At 36.5% G+C, this 21,226-nt stretch overlaps 1 protein-coding gene across 1 annotated transcript; it reads left to right on the top strand.

The window, feature by feature from the left end:
- Window positions 1-658: 658 nt before the first annotated feature.
- On the top strand, window positions 659-20,626 carry LOC123538058 (zinc finger protein 271-like). The gene is made up of 2 exons (XM_053530797.1): window positions 659-798; window positions 16,358-20,626. The coding sequence occupies exon 2, from the start codon at window positions 16,969-16,971 to the stop codon at window positions 18,499-18,501; it is 1,533 nt and encodes a 510-aa protein (XP_053386772.1). The 5' UTR covers window positions 659-798; window positions 16,358-16,968; the 3' UTR covers window positions 18,502-20,626.
- Window positions 20,627-21,226: the final 600 nt, after the last annotated feature.

Raw genomic sequence — 21,226 nt, 5'->3', positions numbered from 1 at the left:
ACCCCTCCCACTCAACACGATGTCCGCCTGCGGATGAAGTTGAGGATTTTAGTCAAAGTCAAAGAGCTCTGAATTCGGCTACCCCTATCGGCAGCATGTCAATACATGCGATCAGCTGTTTAGACGGCATAGAGGCTATGAGGCGTAAAAAAAATGTTTGTTTCCGGTATCCCGACCTACCCTAAATTTTTGGCCCGACCCTAAATGTTTTTATGGCCTTGGAAAACATTTTTTTCAACTTTTTGACAAAAAGTTGCAATACTGCACTTTTTATGCTTTAAACATGGTCAGTGATGTTACAAATCAACTTGCTGATGCTCTAGAGGCATAACACCCCTATTTGTATTCATTTTTTGACACAAAAATAATTTCTGAAAAGTCTCCCTTAATAAAAAAAAAATAATAATAAAAATGTTTTTCCGACCTACCTACCCTAATTTTTTTGAGCATGTTACCGGAAACAAAGAATTTTTTTTTAGGCCTGACTAGCATCTAACATGACCCCCACTTTTCTCTTGATTTTTAGTTAGCACTGACAATATTCTTCAAGAAAATGTAAGTTACAGAAATTTAAAATGGGTCCTGATGTGTGTTGCGGTCACTTGAAATGGGTCAATTTCATATAGAATAAAGAACAACAACTATTTAGTTTGTTATAACCTGGAAATAGCCATGTAAAGGGACGGAACTCTTGATTTATTGAAGAGCTTGGCTTAAAGGTAAATAAAAACATGTTGTGACGAAAAGCGGAAGTGATATCGGTTGCTTGAAACTGAATGAATTATTCTCGAATTACAGGTAAATCAGACCTTTTGACAGTATTTGCATAGCATTTTAAGAAGTTCTCATTATCATTAACCTTATATATGAAATTAGGTGCTACCTATAGAGTGGTGGAACCTATGCTCGCGGTATTTTGTACATATATAATCTTTTTAAGAAGCAAGAAAAAATTATTATTTCGATTTGCCTATGCAAAAACATAAAGTTATCCTCTTTTTATCGAAACATATTGTTGATGTGCGTCATCACGTGACTTAGTCGTCTCGTGAGCTATCGACACGGCATACGTGAAAAGGTGAAAATTCGCCCTGAAGGGAACCTATGCTGGCGGTATGTAATATCGATTAAACTAAGGACGAAAAAAAAAATCAGCAGGCTAAAAATGAACAACCAAGCATATGCGAATATAATACTTAGAACATTACTCATTTATTATGTGAAAAACAAAATAAATGGGGATAAAATTTAGTGCCTCTATGTGTATATTTCCCTTTCCGAAATGGAGTCACTATTAGAACAAAGCTTAAAAACGTTTAATAATGTTGTTTAAAAACAGAATTAAAGATTCAAACAACGACAGTGATTAACTCGCTAATGTTTTCTACACTTCTTTTGTGTGTAGGAAATTTACTCCTCCCTACATCTCAGAAAGAACCATTTGGACTTTGTCAAAATACTAAGATCAACATCGATCTTTTCATGGTTCGAAAGGCACTCGTAGTGTAGCCAGGCGTCACATTCATCACATCTTGCTCTTAAATGTATCTTATATCTGAATGTAATGCATGATTTCTAAAAAACTAACTTTAGTTTAGTGATTTTGACATATTTGTGTGAGATTTGTGCGACGGATACAGATTGCGTATAATGTATCGGCTGCTGTATACGTCACGTGAGCGGCACGCGCGGCTATCGCTACGTTTGTTGTTAAGGCATTTCACCACTGGTCGGTGTTGAACATAGCATGATGAAATATTTTTATCAGTGCTTCTGCAGAGAGCATATTTATCGAAATACCGCGAGCATAGGAATACCGCGAGCATAGGTTCCACCACTCTAACGCGGAAAGCCCGTCACAAGTTAAATAAAGCTATTTAATTTTAAATTAGGAAATGTCTAGGGGTACGGATCCGTACCTCTAGACACGCCTGTTAAGGGTTTTCTAGGGGTACGGACCTCCTTTTTCTGGAGATCTAGGGTTATTTATATCTTAAATTTTGTCGAAAATGAAATAACAAATAGTTCTTAACCAATCTTCACTTAAAACTTGGATCTAATTGGTTTACAAATACCAGCGTTCACCCGATTGTTTATCTTCTCTTTCAAAACTTAAATAACCGAGGAACTCCAAATGAATACACAGTTCCATGCCGATTAGTTTGTTGTTAAATAAACTGTTGATAACAGCTAGATTAATAATTCTATCCCTTAAATGAATTCTATTATTCAGCAAAAAATAAATAAATAAATAAATTAGGCATTATATATAATATGCACCAATTTATTTTGTTATTTAACAAGGTATAAATGATAATCGGCATGGAACTGATTGTTTAATAATCAATTAAGCGACATTAAGTAATAGAAACTGTTTGTGAAAATGTCCCATGTATCTCGATCATAACGGCTACCAAAATGTGTGAAAAACATACACATGTACACTAAGGGTTTATTATCAATTAAGGTTTTTTTCCCCCAACATATTTAACATTTAATCTTTATATTTTTTTTTCTGCCATTTCGAATCCTCGTGATTTAATTGGTGTTCCTCGGTTATTTACGTTTTGAAAGAAAATGTAACAAACTGGATGAACGTTTTTATCTGTAAACAATTTAGATCCAAGTTTAAGGTGAATTCTGATGAAATATTATTTGTTTTCTTCATTTTCAACAAAATTTGAAATGTAAATGACCGTGAATCTCTAGAAAAACGGACGTCCGTACCCCTAGAAAACTCCTAACAGGCTTGTCTAGACTAGAGGTACGGATCTGTACCCCTAGACACCTCCTTTAAATTAATAAAGTCTTAACAGTGAAGATGAAATTCATGAAAAACCTAGCTAAAAATATTCAGCTCAGAGATCATGTTTATATACTGTTACGGATCTCTGCGCTGAAACGAATCCCGTAATGAAACCTAACCAGGAATCGTGCCAGAAGTCTGTCACGCTATAATTTCATCAAATGAAATGCAATGGACTCGCCTTTTATTTTACAATGTTTCTAATTAATTTTTCTTTCGATCTGGTATAAAATAATCCATGCAACATAATTTGAACACAAGTTATACACACAAGTTTCAAATTGGTACCCCTGTCTCAATTATTGTGTCCGCCATTGCAGTTGTCACCTGATCAGGCTACTCTTCATTTGAAAACCATTTAGTTAAATCTACGTTAACAGGCTGGTAACATTGCCCGATCAGGCTTTGGACAGAAAAAACTAATATTTCTTTAAAAAACATGTAGAAATGTTACAAAATGCATTTCAGGATATCTACCTATGCTCAATACATAGTAAAATGCTAAAATAATTATATTGGCTAAACTTAACCAGGGGCGGAAGAGAATGGGGTGTGTGGAGGTCTGAACCTCCGAGTGTCTGTGATAAAGTAGTCCAAATAATTGTACTCGAGAGTTGAATATCGTTATATTTTTTTGACTTGTCGATATCCGCCTCCGAGTACAAACCAGAAAAGGTAAAGAATGTGATAGCACTGTCCTCTTCTTTGCGTAAATAAATGTCCAATGGAATCCGTTGGGCGGGAATTATGTTATAATTAGGGTTGGATACCGGTTCCCGGTATCGGTACAATACCGAATAATCACTTCGAAAAGTACCGGTATATACTGTTTCGTAAAAGAACCGGTTCCGATTTCGGTATTTCCATAAAAGTAAAAACAAAATTCTAACAAAATCTGCAGCAAAATAAAGCAGAAATTTAAGTAAATAGCGTAATAACGTGATCGACATTGTTTACTGTGATACCGCTCAGAGTAACCTCCCTTTACATGGAGAGCTAACCGTGCGAATAGTTTTGTATGCTAAATATTACCTGAAATACTTCTTTTCCCGTCATTTTAAACAACGTAAACCAATACTTAATTTCAAAATATATGACACTATTTTTCTTTGTAGTTTTCTTTTAAAACCAATGAGAAAAAATGATGTAAATAAAAAATTATGAGACTAAGCTGTAAGCTATGTAAACAAATAATCGGTTTTCGCGAACCATTAGAAATAATGTTATTGTTGGAATGTTGGTTGTTTCAAGTGTTTTGAAGGTTATTGTTCAATTAAAAATGTGTTGCAAAGTGTTTCACTTTAAAAACATTACTAGTCAACCTAGTCGAAGATTATCATGAGTGAGAATGAGTCTGACTTGTTAGAGGGGTAATCTGAAAGCTAATAAGTGTTCAGTTTAACAGTTGTAGACAGTACTGAGCTTTAAAAGCATTACTACAGTGAGTGTATTCATAGATTTAAATTGCATAGTGAGCGAGGTATCTGCTCTAGATTTTTTATTTTGGAAAACTAGTCTGTAAGATATGTTTATTTTTTACTCTTTCATAATCTAATACATACAACATTCCATTAACAGACTTAAAATGTTTATTTATCTCAGCAAATTCATGTATATCTACTTACATAGGTGTATATAATACTAAGCAAATCATTGCTTATGTGATGTACTACAACGCATGGTATCGGTATCGTTAAAAATACCGTTTCGTTATCGGTATCGGACTGCTTCGTCCTTAACGATATCCAACCCTAGTTATAATAATTTAATGCAATGGATAAAAAAAAGAAATACATATATAGAAAGCCTGTATTTTTTCCTTTTCAATGATGTACATTTTACCGAGATTTCTTGAGAAAAATTCAAACTATAGCAGTTAAAAAAATGCCGAGGTTTAACACAAGTGTACTACATATTGGAAAATGGCCGATCACCGGTAAACACATGCTCACAGTGTAGAACCATTTCGTTGTGACTGCGTGAAATCACTTTTAACTTAAATAGATCATACGAATTACGCCGGTTGGTATCGAATTTTCACGTACCACTTTCAAACAGGGTTGGCAAAAACCCGGGTTTTAAGCATATTGCCCAGCCCAGTGGGTAATACTGGGAAAACCCGGGTTTTACTGGGCAATAGTCGGCAATACTGGGTAGTATAATATTTCAGTTCATACTTCAATACATATTTCAACAAAATCTATTGAATAGACATTATTATGATGATGACTGAGCAATTATTGAGCAAGATTAGGTAATTAAAGTTAGAAGTGTGAACAACTTAAATCTGGCTATTCAGTTTCCAATTTAGATCACATTGTCATTTCTATCATATAACCTTGAAATCTAAGGACCCTTTGTGGAATTGTTTTAATGTTACGAATTATGAAAAGATTGCAAAATGTAAAGACTGCGGCACTGTGGTTAGTGCCAAAATTGAGAGACTGAAAGCTCCTAGACTAAAACGTTGCGGTGTGTTTGTTTTAGATCAGCCTTAAGACCACTTTGTAGTGCCAAAAAACTACTAGATATGCCAGTGTCTGTGTCAATTGAAAGGGTGTCTTCAAATTTTGGTATTATTCAGACAAAACTCAGAAACAGACTTGGGATAAAAACAAGAGCTGTCTGATGGCATCGCGCTCGACTATTCGAAGAATTGATTGAAGGATGGGGTCAAAATATTTCCACGGATATTCAGACGAAAGAAATAAATAGATTAGACGAACAATGTTCCTGTATTTCTTTGATTTCGATAAGTCTTGCACTAAATGGCCAGGGGTGTGGAATTCCTATGTCCGACTTGTCTGACTCGGGACTTTTTGACTGCTGACAAGTGAGTTTTCGCATTCCGTTTGTCCACGGACAAGCACAAATTTTCTGGTTTGAAATGAAAAAAGGAAAGAATAATTTAGGAACGCTTAAGAATTTGATGTACGAAACGGATGTTTCACCCGCCAAGCAGGGCCCACACTGTCGTTCGCCACTCGAGCCATTTGGCGAATCTGCGATGAAAGTGGCGAAGAAAAATCTCGAGTGGCGAAAATGAAAAAATGTTCGTAATTTGGACCGCCATTTTGTTTCAGACGTTCTAAATCGTAACCTCCGAGAAATTATGTTAAAAAAGAGTTGACTGGTTCCGATAATTTTACCTTATAAAATTAACTTATTTCGGGATAGTACTACCCAGTCTGCGTTTACTTTACATATAACAATGTGTAATAAACATCTTGACACGTGAGAAGATGCAATTGCATCAATTAGCAACCGATTATCGGTTAAAATCTTTTGTTTTGTTTCATTACGGCAGATTAAATGATTGATGCTTTAATTTCCATGGATCAAATAATTATAAATAAATCGACAAAAATGAATGTTTGATGAATTTTTTAATTTTTAACGTTGTCGCCACGTCAGACAGTATGTTAGTCACAGGCACGGTCCAGTGTTGTTTTTGTTTAATATAAAAATGCTTTTTTTTTCACACAATATACTTTTTATATGTTAGTCAATGAAAAAAAAATGATGACAAAAAATCGTCACAATATCATACATGACACTGTGACCGATTTTGTCATCATTTTTTTTTTCATTTACTAACATATAGAAAGCATATTTCTGTGAAAAAAGGTTGGTTTTTTTATATTAATAAAAAAAAAATACACTGGGCCCGTGTCTGTGATCTTAGTAAGTAATTAGTAAAGGTGCTTGCCAAGTTTTTTGAATGTCTTTAAAAGTTAGAATGGATTTGAAATGTAATCCTGTATCAGGGTTGATTTCTGGGAAGCACAGAGCACCAAAAACACAGCCCCCGGGCCATGCATTTACATAGTAGGCCCACAACAAAAAGAAGCTGTAATGGAAAAATATTTCAGACAGGTTGCTTCAACATCCAACAGCATTTTAAAATACAAACTTGCTTTAGAGGTATACCCACTTTCATTCAAAAGTCCCCTATATAGCTAGAATATCACCATTGCTTATGGAAGTAACAAAATTTCAACGCGCCGCGGAAGGAAACCTCTCCAGCACCCTCCTACGTTCCCGAGAAAAAAGATGGCTCCAACTTTTTCAGCCAGTGTGGGCCCTGCCAAGGGCCTCTCAATTTCTCCAGTTTTGGGAAAACCATACTGTGTCTAAATTTAGCAGCTCCTTCTCTGCGTTCTGATTGGTTCCCTGTCATGATCTCGCGTGTTTTTTGCACACGGTAACTTCTCGAATAGAAACCGGAAACGTAAACAATTATCACAATTTTGGACAAATTTGTTCAACAGTTACAACTTCGTCTGCCAACAAAAATTGAAGTAAATAGTCAAAGCACACAGAGCTCGCTAGTACGAGTCACGAAGTTCCATGTTTGTTTTTCTAACAGTCAGAAAGTGTCATGCTTTCTCACATGGGTTCACATGGAATGATGACAGTCTTTAGGTATTCTGTTGAATGTTCAACGGCCTCGCGGACGAACACAACAAAGTGTCGAAGCTTATTTTTTGAAACAGCTACAGTATTACACTTTGTTATGTTCGCTTTTGTTACTACTTGTAGATTATTGTCCAAAATAAAGAATAATTTGCATGCTAAAATGTTGAAAATCCGGGCAAGTAAGTTTTGATTGCGGACAAGTAGATTTTAAAGTCTCATTTGTCCGTGGACAAGTGAAAAATACTGGGATTTCCACACCCCTGATGGCAATGTATGAACCAATTTCAAAGTCCAAAATGGCCATAATTCAGTCAAAATAGTTATGCACTCTTGCCTACAGATGGAAATCATAATGATAAACAAGTGTTCAAAGTTTAAAGCCATATGTCAAATAGTTTTGACAAAACGAGGACTTGTATGAAAACAGAACCAATTTCAAAGTCCAAAAAGGGCCATAATTCAGCCAAAATAGATTACAGAGTTATGTACTCTTTCTTACAGATAGAGACTATTATACTAAACAAGTGATAAAAGTTTCAAAGCTATATGTCAAACACTTTCCAAAAGCTATGTACTGGTACGAAAAACTTAACCAAGATTTCTATGTCAAAAGGGGCCATAATTCAGCCAAAATCCTTGTTGGAGTTATGTACTCTTGCCTATAACTGGACATGGTGTTGGTAAACAGGTGTTGAAAGTTTCAAAGCTTTATCTCAAAAGACTTTATCAAAATATGAACTGGTACGAATTATTGACCTAGATTACTAAGTCAAAAAAAATTCAGCCAAAATCCTTGATGGAGTTATGTACTCTTGCCTATAACTTGACATGCTGATGGTTAACAAGTGTTGAAAGTTCCAAAGCTTTATCTAAAAAGACTTTGTCAAAATATGAACTGGTACGAAAAACTTAACAATGATTTCTAAGTCAAAAGGGGCCGTAATTCAGCCAAAATCCTTGATGGAGTTATGTACTCTTGCCTATAACTGGACATGATGATGGTAAACAAGTGTTGAAAGTTTCAAAGCTTTATCTCAAAAGACTTTGTCAAAATGTGGACTGGTACGAAAAACTTAACCAAGATGTGACGCCGCCGCCGACGCCGTGGTGAGTAGGATAGCTCTACTTATTCTTCGAATAGTCGAGCTAAAAACCTGCAGAACTTGTGTTCTGTTACAGAAAGCTTTGTGATAAAGAAGAACTAGACTGTTAGACAATCATATGCTTTAAGCAAAATCTAGTTGTGACTTATAGAGATCATTCAATATGTGATCACTGACAGTGTGTAGATTATATATAAATGTAATACTGTGTCATTTATAAATTCATGTAAATGTTGAAAGGTGTTTACTTTCACGTCATAAAAAATATTTTGTTGTGTAAAAAAAGATAATTTGTTAATAAAACTGTTCTGTCAGCTACCTATCACTTTACCAATGATTTCAAAGTAAGTAAAACTTAATGTAAGAATTAGCTCACATTTTATCACATGTATAGAAACTCAATTGTTTTGATTTAAAAAAGTAGAAAAACTTCTTATTGCCCAGTATTGCCCATTTAATTCATTTTTAGGGGTATTACCCAACCCGGGAAAACCCGGGTTTTCCCAGGCAGGTAAACCCGCCCTGGGCGGGTAGTTGCCAACCCTGCTTTCAAACAGTGCAGATTTATTTTTATTACAGGAAGCGTTTTCATTGGTAACACCTTCAGCCGCCATTGTAGGTAGACAAATCTAACCGTTAGAGGGTTAATTTTTATAAAAACAAAAAATCTTCATAAATATATCATTTATTTACATTATTTCTTTACAATTTATGATTTAAAACAACAGGTAAACAGTTAAGACCGAAATTATTTCGTGACTACATTAAATCTGATTTTCCATCGATAACATTTGCCACCACAGTTTTGATTGTTTCTGGTTGAGACCTCTAGGTAGACAGCGTAAAATATCAAAATGTAAAATCGGCAGGGCCTCCGCTGTCGGTCGCCAATGTCGCCATTTGCGATAATTTTAAGAATTTGGCGCTAAATTTTGCAAACTGGCGAAAATAAGTGGCGCATAGTTTTTTTTTCTCGTCATTTGTTTTTTTTCCGTAGTGATATAAGCGGCCCAATAATTGGTTCCCGATACACGTGTTTACCTAGGCGCTGGTAGTGAATAAAATCGATAACCAGTCTAGGCGGTGTAATTTGACAATTCGACTGTTGAAGTTGGTTGACACTTTGAGAATATAATTGCGTAATAGTGTGTGAACTGATGGTTAATCAGTAATCAAAACATCTGCCAACTTGTATGTTTGAACTCTGCCGAGAATTCACCAAAATTAAGGCCGATCACGGTGTACTTTATGTATTGTGATATTTACAAAAAAGATCGACATGTTTGTGGCATGCAGTTGTATGACTGACGAATTTTTAATAAGTACGAAAGATACATTTAATTTGTTACTTTTTGCAAATATATTAGATAATTTTGTAATTCCTCAGTTTTCATAAAAGATTTTAACGATGAATCCGAAAACAAAAACACAACAGCCTCAGTTTGTATCCTGGACCTGGTAAATTAATTTCTTTGAAATGTTCAGAAACTGGAAGATATCACTTGCTACCATGGCTTCTTAAAAATCATCAGATGAGTGTTCAACTCGACCTTCTAAAATAGAAAAAATTCCGAATTTTCCTTTCCGAAAATAAATGAGTCCTGGAATATTGGTAATTCATGGATAGATATGATTCTTAAACTAAGGAAATGATTTGTGTCATTTGTATCCAACTACATATTGAATTTACTTCTACAATGAACTGATACATCTGCAAAAGAAATTATTTACTATATTTTATTTCTCTATGCACAATTTGACAGCCAACTAAGAGAAATAAAAGTGGCTCAGAACTTTGGCTCAAAAATGGCACTAAAGTGGCTCCAACTTTTTCAAATTGGCGAAAAGGTTGGCGACAAGTATGAAAAACCCAGAGGAGGCCCTGATCGGTCTACCTGAGGTCTCATTATTTAGACCATGTGATAAAAATGCCGTCATTATGTTTTTAGCCCACCATCATCAGATGGTGGGCTATTCAAATCACTCTGCGTCCGTGGTCCATCGTCCTTCCGTCCATCCGTTAACAATTTCTCGTTATCGCATCTCCTCAGAAACTACCAGGGGTATTTTGACTAAACTTTGTCAGAATGATGTATTGATACCCTGGTTGTGTCCCCCTGAAAATCAGACTGGTTCAACAATATTTTAGTAAGTTATGGCCCTTTGTTTATTTCTATAATCATAGATTTATATAGGGAAAAACTTTGAAAATCTTCTTGTCCAAAACCACAGAGCCTTGATATTTGGTATGAAGCATCATCTAGTAGTCCTCTACCAAGATGATTCAAATTATTTCCCTGGGGTAATATGGCCCACCCCGGGGGTCACATGGTTTATATAGACTTATATAGGGAAAAACTTTGAAAAACCTCTTGTCCAAAACCAAAGGGACTAGGGCTTTGATATTTTGTATGTGACTTCATCTAGTGGTCTTCTACTAAGACTGTTCAAATTATCCCCCCAGGGTCAAATATGGCCCCGCCCCGGGGGTCACATGGTTTACATAGACTTAGTTAGGGAAAAACTTTGAAAATCTTCTTGTCCAAACCACAAAGCCTAGGGCTTTGATATTTGTAATGTAGCATCATCTTGTTGTTCTCTACCAAGTTTGTTATGTTAAAAGTATCCCCATAGGGATATTATGCAGATTTAATTTTGTGAAATAATTGAAATACAATGGGGTTAACTCATAAGTATATTTTTTCAGAATGAGTGATTATTATGTCCTAAGGAGGGGTGTGTTGTTTTGCAGATGTCGGTAGGTCGGTCGGAATGTAGACCAATCCGTTTCCGGATGATAACTCAAGAACGCTTGGGCCTAGGATCATGAAAGTTGAAAGGGAGGTTGGTCATCACCAGCAGATGACCCCAATTGATTTTGAGGTCATTATGTCAAAGGACAACCTTTTGTTTATATAGACTTATATAGGAATAAACTTTGAAAAACCGCTTTTTCAAAACCACAGGGCATAGGGCTTTGATATTTTGTATATGACATCATCTAATAATCCTCTACTAAGATTATTCAAATTATTCCCGTAGGGTCAAATATGGCTTCGCCCTGGAGGTCACATGGTTTACATAGATTTATATAGGGAAAAACTTTGAAAATCTTCTTGTCCAAACCACAAAGACTATGACTTTGATATTTTGTAATGTAGCACCATTTAGTGGTTCTCTACCAAGTTTGTTCAAATTATCCCTCTAGGGTCAAATATGGCACCAACTCAGGGGTCATATGGTTCATATAGACTTATATAGGGAAAAACTTTTAAAATCTTCTTGTCAATAACATTCAAATTTGGACCACATGTTTGGCTTTGAGTGGCAAGATCTTCTTCTTGTCGTTCGCATCTACACTGTCAGACCTGTAGCCTCGATGAAACTTGTGGTTTGCCGAAGACCCTCAATGCCTCCATGCAGTTTCTGGTGGATTGAGGTATCTATCGGCAAAGTCGCAGCTCGCTCCTGGTCATGCCTTTTACATCTCTGAAGTATATGCTCCGCAGTCTGATTTTCTTCACCACATGGACAAGTTGGCGATGATGTCAGTCTGTATTTCTTGTACATGTGAGCATTGAGCTTGTTGTGCCCTGAGCGGAGCCTGACCATCATCACTTGTTCAGACTGATCAAGGAGATGAAAAGCATCTTCCTCAATCCTTGGTTTCGTTAGTGCCTTGATGATGGTGACGTTCTCCTTGTTACTCACAGGTTCTGTTGTTTGTTCTGAGCTCCTAGCTTAGTTTGTCTGCCTCTTTATTGCCTGCAAGTCCACAATGGGATGGAATCCACTGAAGTGCTACTTTGCAGGTTATATCAGGCTCTGCATTCTCCTGGCTAGCTGCGGAGCTTTATTGTTAATCAGAGCTTCCATGACAGACATTGCATCTGTGAAAAAGACGACTTAGGAGCTTTCTTCTGCCAAGTCTTCAACCATTTAGACGGCCTTCATGAGTGCCTCAGTCTCTGCCTTGTAGTTGCTGCAGTGTTTTCCTGTGGCTGCATGTAGTGTTTATCTCTTGCAAGATGGGTATTGAATGAAAACTCCTGCTCCTCCATCTTTGACGGCGCATGTGGCTGATCCGTCTGTATAGACATGAGTCCATAATTCCGGAGGATAGTCTTCATTGATCATAGCAAGTGTGAGGCTCTTCTGAATGCCTTTATCCTCTTGCTTCCCGCGGTCAAGACAAGGAATAGCAAGTCTCACAGTCACTGAGGACAGATCATTCGCTAGTGGGTTTATGATGTCTTCACTACCTAGGGGAGACTGAGTCGTTGGTATGCTCGGCTCAGTTTTGAACTCTCAGTTGAGTTTCTTTGCCTCATGTACGAAGCTGCTACGTTTGAGCCGATTCTTTGTGTAGCCACCTAGCTTCGCTTTCATGGGATGGTCTTGAAAAGACCTGAACTTCTCTGCTTGAAGCAGAACCTTTGCATGTCTTCTGTCTTGTAACAGCTGTGTGCCTGTTAGCTTCTCCATGAAGGAGATTTGTGTATACTTTGTAGCACCTATCATGATCCGCAATGCTTGGTTCTGAACCTTGTCTAAAGTCTGTTGGTTAGTTTTGGCAGTAGTGGACCAGGCAGTTGAGCTACACTCTAAATGGGGTCTCACTGTTCCCTGATATACTGTCTTGAGTATTTGCTCATTTGCTGCCCACGTTGTTCCCGCAAGTTTGCGCATCATGGCAAGCTTTTTACGGGCCTTCCCTTCTGCTTGACTAATGTGGGGCTTCCAGGTTAGCCGTTTGTCAAAGGTCACTCCAAGGTATTTTGCCTCGTCTGCTTCAATCATCGAAGTATTTCCCATCTTGATTTTACCCGCCCTCTGATTTGACAACAGGGAGAATAGTGTGGTGGACGATTTCTCTGTATTTATCGATACACACCAATCCTCAGCCCAAGCTGAAAGCTTGTTGATCGCTTCTTGCATCCTGTATGTGGCTGTAGTGGCATGTTCTTCCTTACACCATAAAACCAGATCGTCAGCGTAGAGAGCATCCTTAACTCCTTTTGGTAGTTCAGACACCAGATCATTGATGAGAAGCAAGAAGAGTGTAGGGGATAAAACTCCGCCTTGTGAGACACCATGACGCAATTGGAACTTCCTACGGCTGGCATGTTCTAAATTGACTCTTGCTCTCCTGTTGTGGAGGTATGACTTAATCCACCTCAGCATGTGACCTCCTACTCCAGTCCTCATCAGCTTGACGAGGAGTCCATCAGTCCAGACTTTGTCAAACGCCCTCTGCAGATCAATCTATGCTGTAAGCACGACTTTCTGCTGTTGGAAGGCGTCCTCTATCTCTTGCAATACATAAATGGTCTGGTCCTCAGTGGAGCGGAATTGTCTGAAGCTAGCTTGTTGCATTGCAAATAGACTGTTAGTCTCCATGTACCACTTCAGGCGTGCATTCACAATCCTCTCCATGGTCTTTCCAACACAGCTGGTTTGGCTGATTGGGCCGTAGCTTGCAGCCTTGTTTGGATCCTTCCCTTTCTTGTGGATGGGGATCATGACTGCCTCTTTCCATATCTGTGGAAGCAGTCCTTGTGTCCAGCTGTAGTTGTAAATTTCCAGGAGTTTGCAAATTGCTTCAGTGCCTAGATGGGTCAGCATTTCATTTGTGACTACATCTGGTCCAGGAAACGTCTTTGTCTTCAACTGCCTAAGAGCTGTCTGTAGCTCATGCAGTGTAAGACCCTGCTTCATGCATTCTGGTGTCACTTGGCTTGTCTGCCTTTCCCTTTCCCATAAATGATGCTGTAAACTTCTTATTTCACCTTATTAAAATAGCGATTTTAAATGCCTGTCTTTAATATTATTCCATGTTATCTATCCGCCATTTTGGGTTGGTATTATCTTAAATGCTATATTGAAGGTGGTCCGTGGAAATATAGAAATATGAGGGTAAAAGTTAGGTTTAAAAATATTCTAGCCCGCCCGCTTAGTTCAGTAGGTAAGAGCGTTGGTCTACGGATCGCAGGGTCGAAAGTTAGATCCTCGGGCGGGGCGTATGTTCTCTGTGACTATTTGATTAAAGACATTGTGTCTGAAATCATTAGTCCTCCACCTCTGATAATTCATGTGGGGAAGTTGGCTGTTACTTGCGGAGAACAGGTTTGTACTGGTATAGAATCCAGGAACACTAGTTAGGTTAACTGCCCGCCGTTACTGTTGAAAAACGGCGATAAACCCAAAACAAACAAATAAAAATATTCTATACTTTTTTATGCCCCCGGCATCTACTGATGCGGGAGGCATAATATTATAGTGATTGATCTGTCCGTCAGTCCGTACGAGGTTAACCAAATGGGACTGTTTCGTCTAGCATTAATACCCCTTACTAGAATGACTTGATACTAATGCAGATGTAACCTGTGACCATTTCTCATCTTCAGAAATCACCTGACCTCAGTTTGACCTTGACCTCATTTTGGACTTGGGTTGCTTTATATGGACCATCTCTTGGTTAACCAAATGGGACCGTTTCGTCTAGTATCAATACCTCTAACTAGAATGACTTGATACTAATGCAGATGTAACCTGTGACCATTCCTCATCTTCAGACATCACCTGACCTCAGATTGACCTTGCCATTGGCCTCATTTTGGACTTGGATTGCTTTATATTGGCCATCTCTTGGTTAACCAAATGGGACCATTTCGTCTATCATCAATACCCCTTACTCGAATGACTTGATACTAATGCAGATGTAACCTGTGACAATTCCTCATCTTAAGACGTCACCTGACCTCAGTTTGACCTTGAACTTGACCTCGTTTTGGACTTATGTTGCTATGGATGCCACCGGGGGCATCAAGGGTTTATTGAACGCAGCTTCTTGTTTTATTTATAACCATAATTGTATGTTATAAAGACCATTTGTGTTGATATGATGACAAAAGAAACATAGATAATTTTATAATATCTCTGCATGCCACTAGTAAGATTATACTAACCCAAAACAGCGGGTCAATAGCACGAAATAATAGTGAAATAAGTAATTTTACAACGTCATTTATGCATGTCCTAACATATTTGATGCCTCTTAAATACTTCTGTAATCCTAGCCTATCCTCAAAAAGTTGTCTAGGAATACGGAACTTCCGTAATCCTAGAGCAGGAGGCTAAGATTACGGTGCCGTAATCGTAGCCACTGCCTTTTCTAGCGAACCGGAATTGGTTCCATAGACAGTGAACTTATTCGTCCGGAACCGGTTCTGTAGCCAAAGTACCTGCATAGGCTAGGGAACCGGAATGTATGACATGTACTTACTATAAGCTTAAGTTATATATACGAAACTTTGAAAATCATGTATATGGTATAGGCTAACATAGGAAAAGCCAAACTCTACTTGTACCAGTATACAAACACACTTGACGCCTTCTTTGTCCCTTTTGTACGTATTAATGTATTGATACACTTAATCTCTATCTTTGTTTATACTAGACAGATTTGAAGCAGACTTGTGCTATTGTTCATTATCTTTATCCACACTGGAGTCGGTGACAGCTCCAGCTTCCTCAGATGTTTAAAAGGGGTAGTTTAAGCCATGTATATGTAACTACTTTTCACACTTATTAATACTGTTTTCAATCATTTCTAACTGATGTGACTATATTGCAACAGTAATCTTCCTTAGAGGCACTATATAATATTAAAAGAAAGAGTTAATATTTATTTGTGTCAAACAACCTATCATCAGGGGAATTTTCCTCTGGAAAACAACATATTATTTTAGGAGGGGAATGGTACCCATATTCGGCCCCAAAAATGGCCAAACAAGTGCCCTGTGTTAGATCACTGGACAAAGTGCTAAAGATAAGCTAATGTGGTCACTGTGTTGTTTGTTATTATGTGTCGATAAAAGAATCACTTTTGGTTTCCTTTTTCAATGAGGAAGAAAATAAATTACCGGTCTGTCTAATAAAAGATATGTGAACGTCCATTTAAGGGTGATCTATCTTGATGATCAGTAATTGTTTGTGTACTTAATATGAACTGTTCTATCTTTTGTAGATCTGTACAGATGGCCAACTATGTGCTTTTGTAGATCTTTGGAATATTTTCACTAGTTAGCATATGGAGCAAGCAAGACAAAGCGAAGTACATACTGCAGAAATGATTTTTTACCACGGCAACACTCCTTGTAATGCTATTAACGGTAGATATGTTATGACAGGTAGAAGGAACATATAATCAGTATCTGGACGATTACTAAAGAACACTTTGGCCAAAGGTCATGAAAGATGCTAGAGGGATTCATCATGACCAGCAGATGACCACTATTGATTTTGAGGTAGAATGGAGCATGGAGAAGAGAAACCCTTTAGACGTTATATGTGTGATTTTGTATGTGATAAAATGATCATGATGATAGTTTGAAGAGAAATATGATGATTCATACTTACAAAACACTCTTAAAATGTAATGATTTTGGTAATTCATGCAATGAAAGCGGTAATCTGAAGACACACTGACGAGAAACACTTTAAATGTGATATTTGTGATTTAGCGTGTAAGCGAGGATGTGATCTAAAAAGACATATGAGAATACATACCGGAGAGGAACGTTTTAAATGTAATACTTGTGAATTGCATGCAGTCAAAGCAGCAATCTGAAGAGACATATGGAGATACATACTGGGGAGAAACCTTTAAACTATAATAATTGTGATTATGCATGCAATAACAGCAGTCTTCTGAAGACACATATGAGAATACATACTGGAGAGAAACCTTTTAAATGTAATATATGTGATTATGCATGTAGTAACGGCAGTCGTCTGAAAACACATATGAGAATACATACTGGAGAGAAACCTTTTACATGTAGGGTTTGTGATTATGCATGCTATCAAAGCAGCCATTTGAAGAGACATATGATGATACATACTGGAGAGAAACCTTTTAAATGTAATGTTTGTGATTATGCAGTCAGTGCAAACGGTGATCTGAAGAAACATATGAGGAGACATACTGGAGAGAAACATTTTAAATGTAATAAATGTAATTATGCATGCAGTGAAAGCAGTAATCTGAAGAAACATATGAGAGGACATACTGAAGAGAAACTTTTTAAATGTAATACTTGTGATTATGCATGCAATCAAAGTAGCCATGTGAACAGACACATGAAGATACATACTGGAGAAAAACCTTTAAAATATAGTAATGGTGATTATGCATGCAATAACAGCAGTTTTCTGAAGACACATATGAGAATACACATTGGAGAGAAACCTTTTAAATGTAATATATGCGATTATGCATGCAGTAACAGCTGTCATCTGAAAACACATATGAGAATACATACTGGAGAGAAACCTTTTACATGTAGGGTTTGTAATTATGCATGTAATGAAAACAGCAATTTGAAAAGACATATGATGATACATACTGGAGAGAAACCTTTTATATGTAATGTTTGTGACTATGCATTCTGTACAAGCGGTGAACTGAAGAGACATATGAAGAGACATACTGGAGAGAAACATTTTAAATGTAATGTTTGTGACTATGCATGCAGTGAAAGCGGCGATCTGAAGAAACATATGAGAATACATACTGGAGAGAAACTTTTTAAATGTAATGTTTGCGATTATGCATGCAATCAAAGCAGCCATCTGAAGAGACATATGAGAATACATACTGGAGAGAAACCTTTTAAATGTAATAATTGTGATTATGCATGCAGTGAAAGCGGTGATCTGAAAACACATATGAGAATACATACTGGAGAGAAGCCTTTCAAATGTAGTAATTGTAATTATGCATGCTGTACAAGAGGTGATCTGAAGAAACATATAAGAATACATACTGGAGAGAAGCCTTTCAAATGTAATAATTGTAATTATGCATGCTGTAGAAGAGGTGATCTGGAGAAACATATAAGAAAACATACTGGAGAGAAGCCTTTTAAATGTAATATTTGTAATTATGCATGCAATAACAGCAGTTGTCTGAAGAAACATATGAGAATACATACTGGAGAGAAACCTTTTAAATGTAATGTTTGTAATTATGCATGCTGTAGAAGCAGTGTTCTGAAGAGACATTTCAGGAGACATACTGGAGAAAAACCTTTTAAATGTAATGTTTGTAATTATGCATGCATTGAAAGAAGCAATTTGAAGAGACATATGAGGATACACAATGAATAAAAACTTTTTAAATGTAATATTTGAGATTATGCGTGCAATAAACGCTGTGATCTAAAGACGCATATGAAACCATATACTGGACTGGAGAGAAACGTTTTGAATGTAACATTTGTGATTATGCATGTTTTGATAGCGGTTATTTTAGGGAAAAAGATATGAGAATGCATACTGGAGAAACACACTCGTAATGTAATATCGTAATTAAGAATACGACTAAAGCAATTCTCTAAAATTATATGATAATGCTGCTGCAGGGAATCCCTCTTGTTGCCATGTTTGTGTCGTAAACCCCAGTCCCTGGGTTAAATTGTTCGACGAGGACCTAAAATGTGGTTGTTGGCAATGTTCTTATTGCTCGAGTTTTGGGGGTAAATGTTCAGGATGACCGACACCACTGGCTTAATTAATTTAAGGAAAAGCCAGATTCCTTATAAAGCCACTTTCTGGGCTATTTTAAAGTTAATATAATGCCAAGTGCTGTAATAATAAGTTTAATTATTATAACACCACTTATATTATAAATTGGAGAAAATCAACACATGCAGAATTAAATGAAAACACAAGAGTAAGTCCAATTTTATAAATCTATTAGATCTAAAGTCCTCTCATAACCACACATTCACATTTACAAAGATCTAAATTATGTCTACAATTAAACTTCTGCTTTTAATATATACACCAGTTATGCAATTTAGTTAAAATTATCAGAAAAGTCCAGATAAAATTAATGCATGTAAATTCCAGTAATTTTCTTAAGCAAATAAATTAAACTCCAAATTTCTAGTTATTCCCCAATAAAAAATAAAGTCCAAAGTTCCTAAAATTGGCTCCAAATTTCCAATATTTTCCTAACAAAGTGAAGTGTTTAATCCAAAAGTGTAAACTAGAAGAGCCAAGAAATAACTGATAAGCCCATATTTATAGAGAAGCACCAAAAATGCTGCAATCTGATTGGTCAATGACATTTTCCCAAATATGTAAAACTTTTCTCACCAAATGCAAGAAACAGAATAAATGTCATCAAAAACCAATTACATAAACACAAACTAGAAGAAAAACTGCACCTTATCAGTGTATTTCAAATTACAAATAATGATTTAAAAGCACTTAAATCAAGTGTCAAAGAAATGACACACAAATTCTCCCTAAGATATCCAATATGGCTGCCAAAATCAGTCTTCACATCTAAGGGCCATTTTTAAAGGATTGCAACAGAACAGGGCTTCTAAAAAATCTACAAAATTTCACATAACTAAAAATTAATATCATTGACATGACAGTAAAGTTTCAGACCTGAACAATATCTCTAAATATTTTTAATAAATATTTTCATTGGTCAGCTCTAGTCACATAAGAAATGGACTAGCAAAAATGTAAACAAAGGAGATTTTTCAAGATTACTTTAAAGCTACATAATGTCATGTCCTCAAACTTTACATAAATATTAAGACATATATTTACAATATATTGAAAGTGGATATACCATGGCAAAATATAAAATATGTATTTAGGAGCATTTAATGGTTTCTGCTGATAAACTTTCTCGAAGTCGGGAGTTTTTTAGGTATATTTTTGGGAATAACTCGACCAATATTTACTCAATAAGGGTCAAACTTTCAGCAAAGCTCTGTCATAATGTATTCTTTAATGTACGGTAAAAGAACATGGTAACTAAAACTATTTATTTAGATATTTACAAAAAGCAAAATATTTCTGAGCCAAAACCCAGGTTTACCACATTTGTATTCATCTAAGAAATGAAACCTTCTTAAAACATTCAACAGACAAAATTTTAAATTTGATGTTTGTTATTAAAATGCTTGCAACAACAGAAGTAAGAGGACATCACAGTTCCTGCAGGAAATAAATGTGTTGAATGTTCTGTTAATGTCTATGCTGGTAATAACAGCAGTAATCTTAAATACGTATCTGTGTGCTGTTATATAGGCAAAGAAGGAAAATCTTAATTAGTAATGACCAAATCTGGGACGAGTTGACTTGGGTACGAGTTTACTTGATACCACTTAGATTGAGCATATAGTGAGAATCACTTAGCTTTTCAATTTGTTTAATTTAAGAGGCAAATAAATTATATTTTCTAAAAATTACAACTTATTACCATATATGTAGGTGTTCTTGGCTTTATTAAAGGAGGGGTATATTGTTTGCAGATGTCGGTCGGTCAGTCTGTCAGTCAGTCTGTAGGTAGACCAGTCCGTTTCCGGATGGTAACCCAAGTACACTTGGTCCTAGGATCATGAAAGTTGATAGGAAGGTTGGTCATCACCAGCAGATGTCCCCTATTGATTTTGAGATCTGCATGTCAAAGGCCAAGGTCACTGACTCTGAACAGTTTAACTGTTTCCAGATGGTAACTCAAGAAGGCTTGGGCCTATGATCATTAAAGTTGATAGGGATGTTGAACATCATCAGCAGGTGACCCCTATTAATTTTGAGGTCAGTATGTCAAAGGTCAAGGTCACAGTAACCCTGAACAGTTAAATGGTTTCCGGATGATGACTCAAGAATGCTTTGGCCTAGGATCATGAACGTTGATAGGAAGGTTAGTCATGACAAGCAGATGATCCCTATTGAAGTTGAGGTCAGTATGGAAAAGATCAAGGTCACAGTGACCTAGAACAGTTAAACGGTTTCCAGATGAAAATTCAAGATTGCTTTGGTCTAGGATCGTGAAAGTTGATAGGGAGGTTGATCTTCACCAGCA

Source organism: Mercenaria mercenaria, chromosome 18 (genome assembly GCF_021730395.1).
Source record: "Mercenaria mercenaria strain notata chromosome 18, MADL_Memer_1, whole genome shotgun sequence".
Lineage (NCBI taxonomy): Eukaryota > Metazoa > Mollusca > Bivalvia > Venerida > Veneridae > Mercenaria > Mercenaria mercenaria.
The sequence above is the reverse complement of the archived record's forward strand: the minus strand, read 5'-3'. Positions and strand labels throughout refer to the sequence as shown.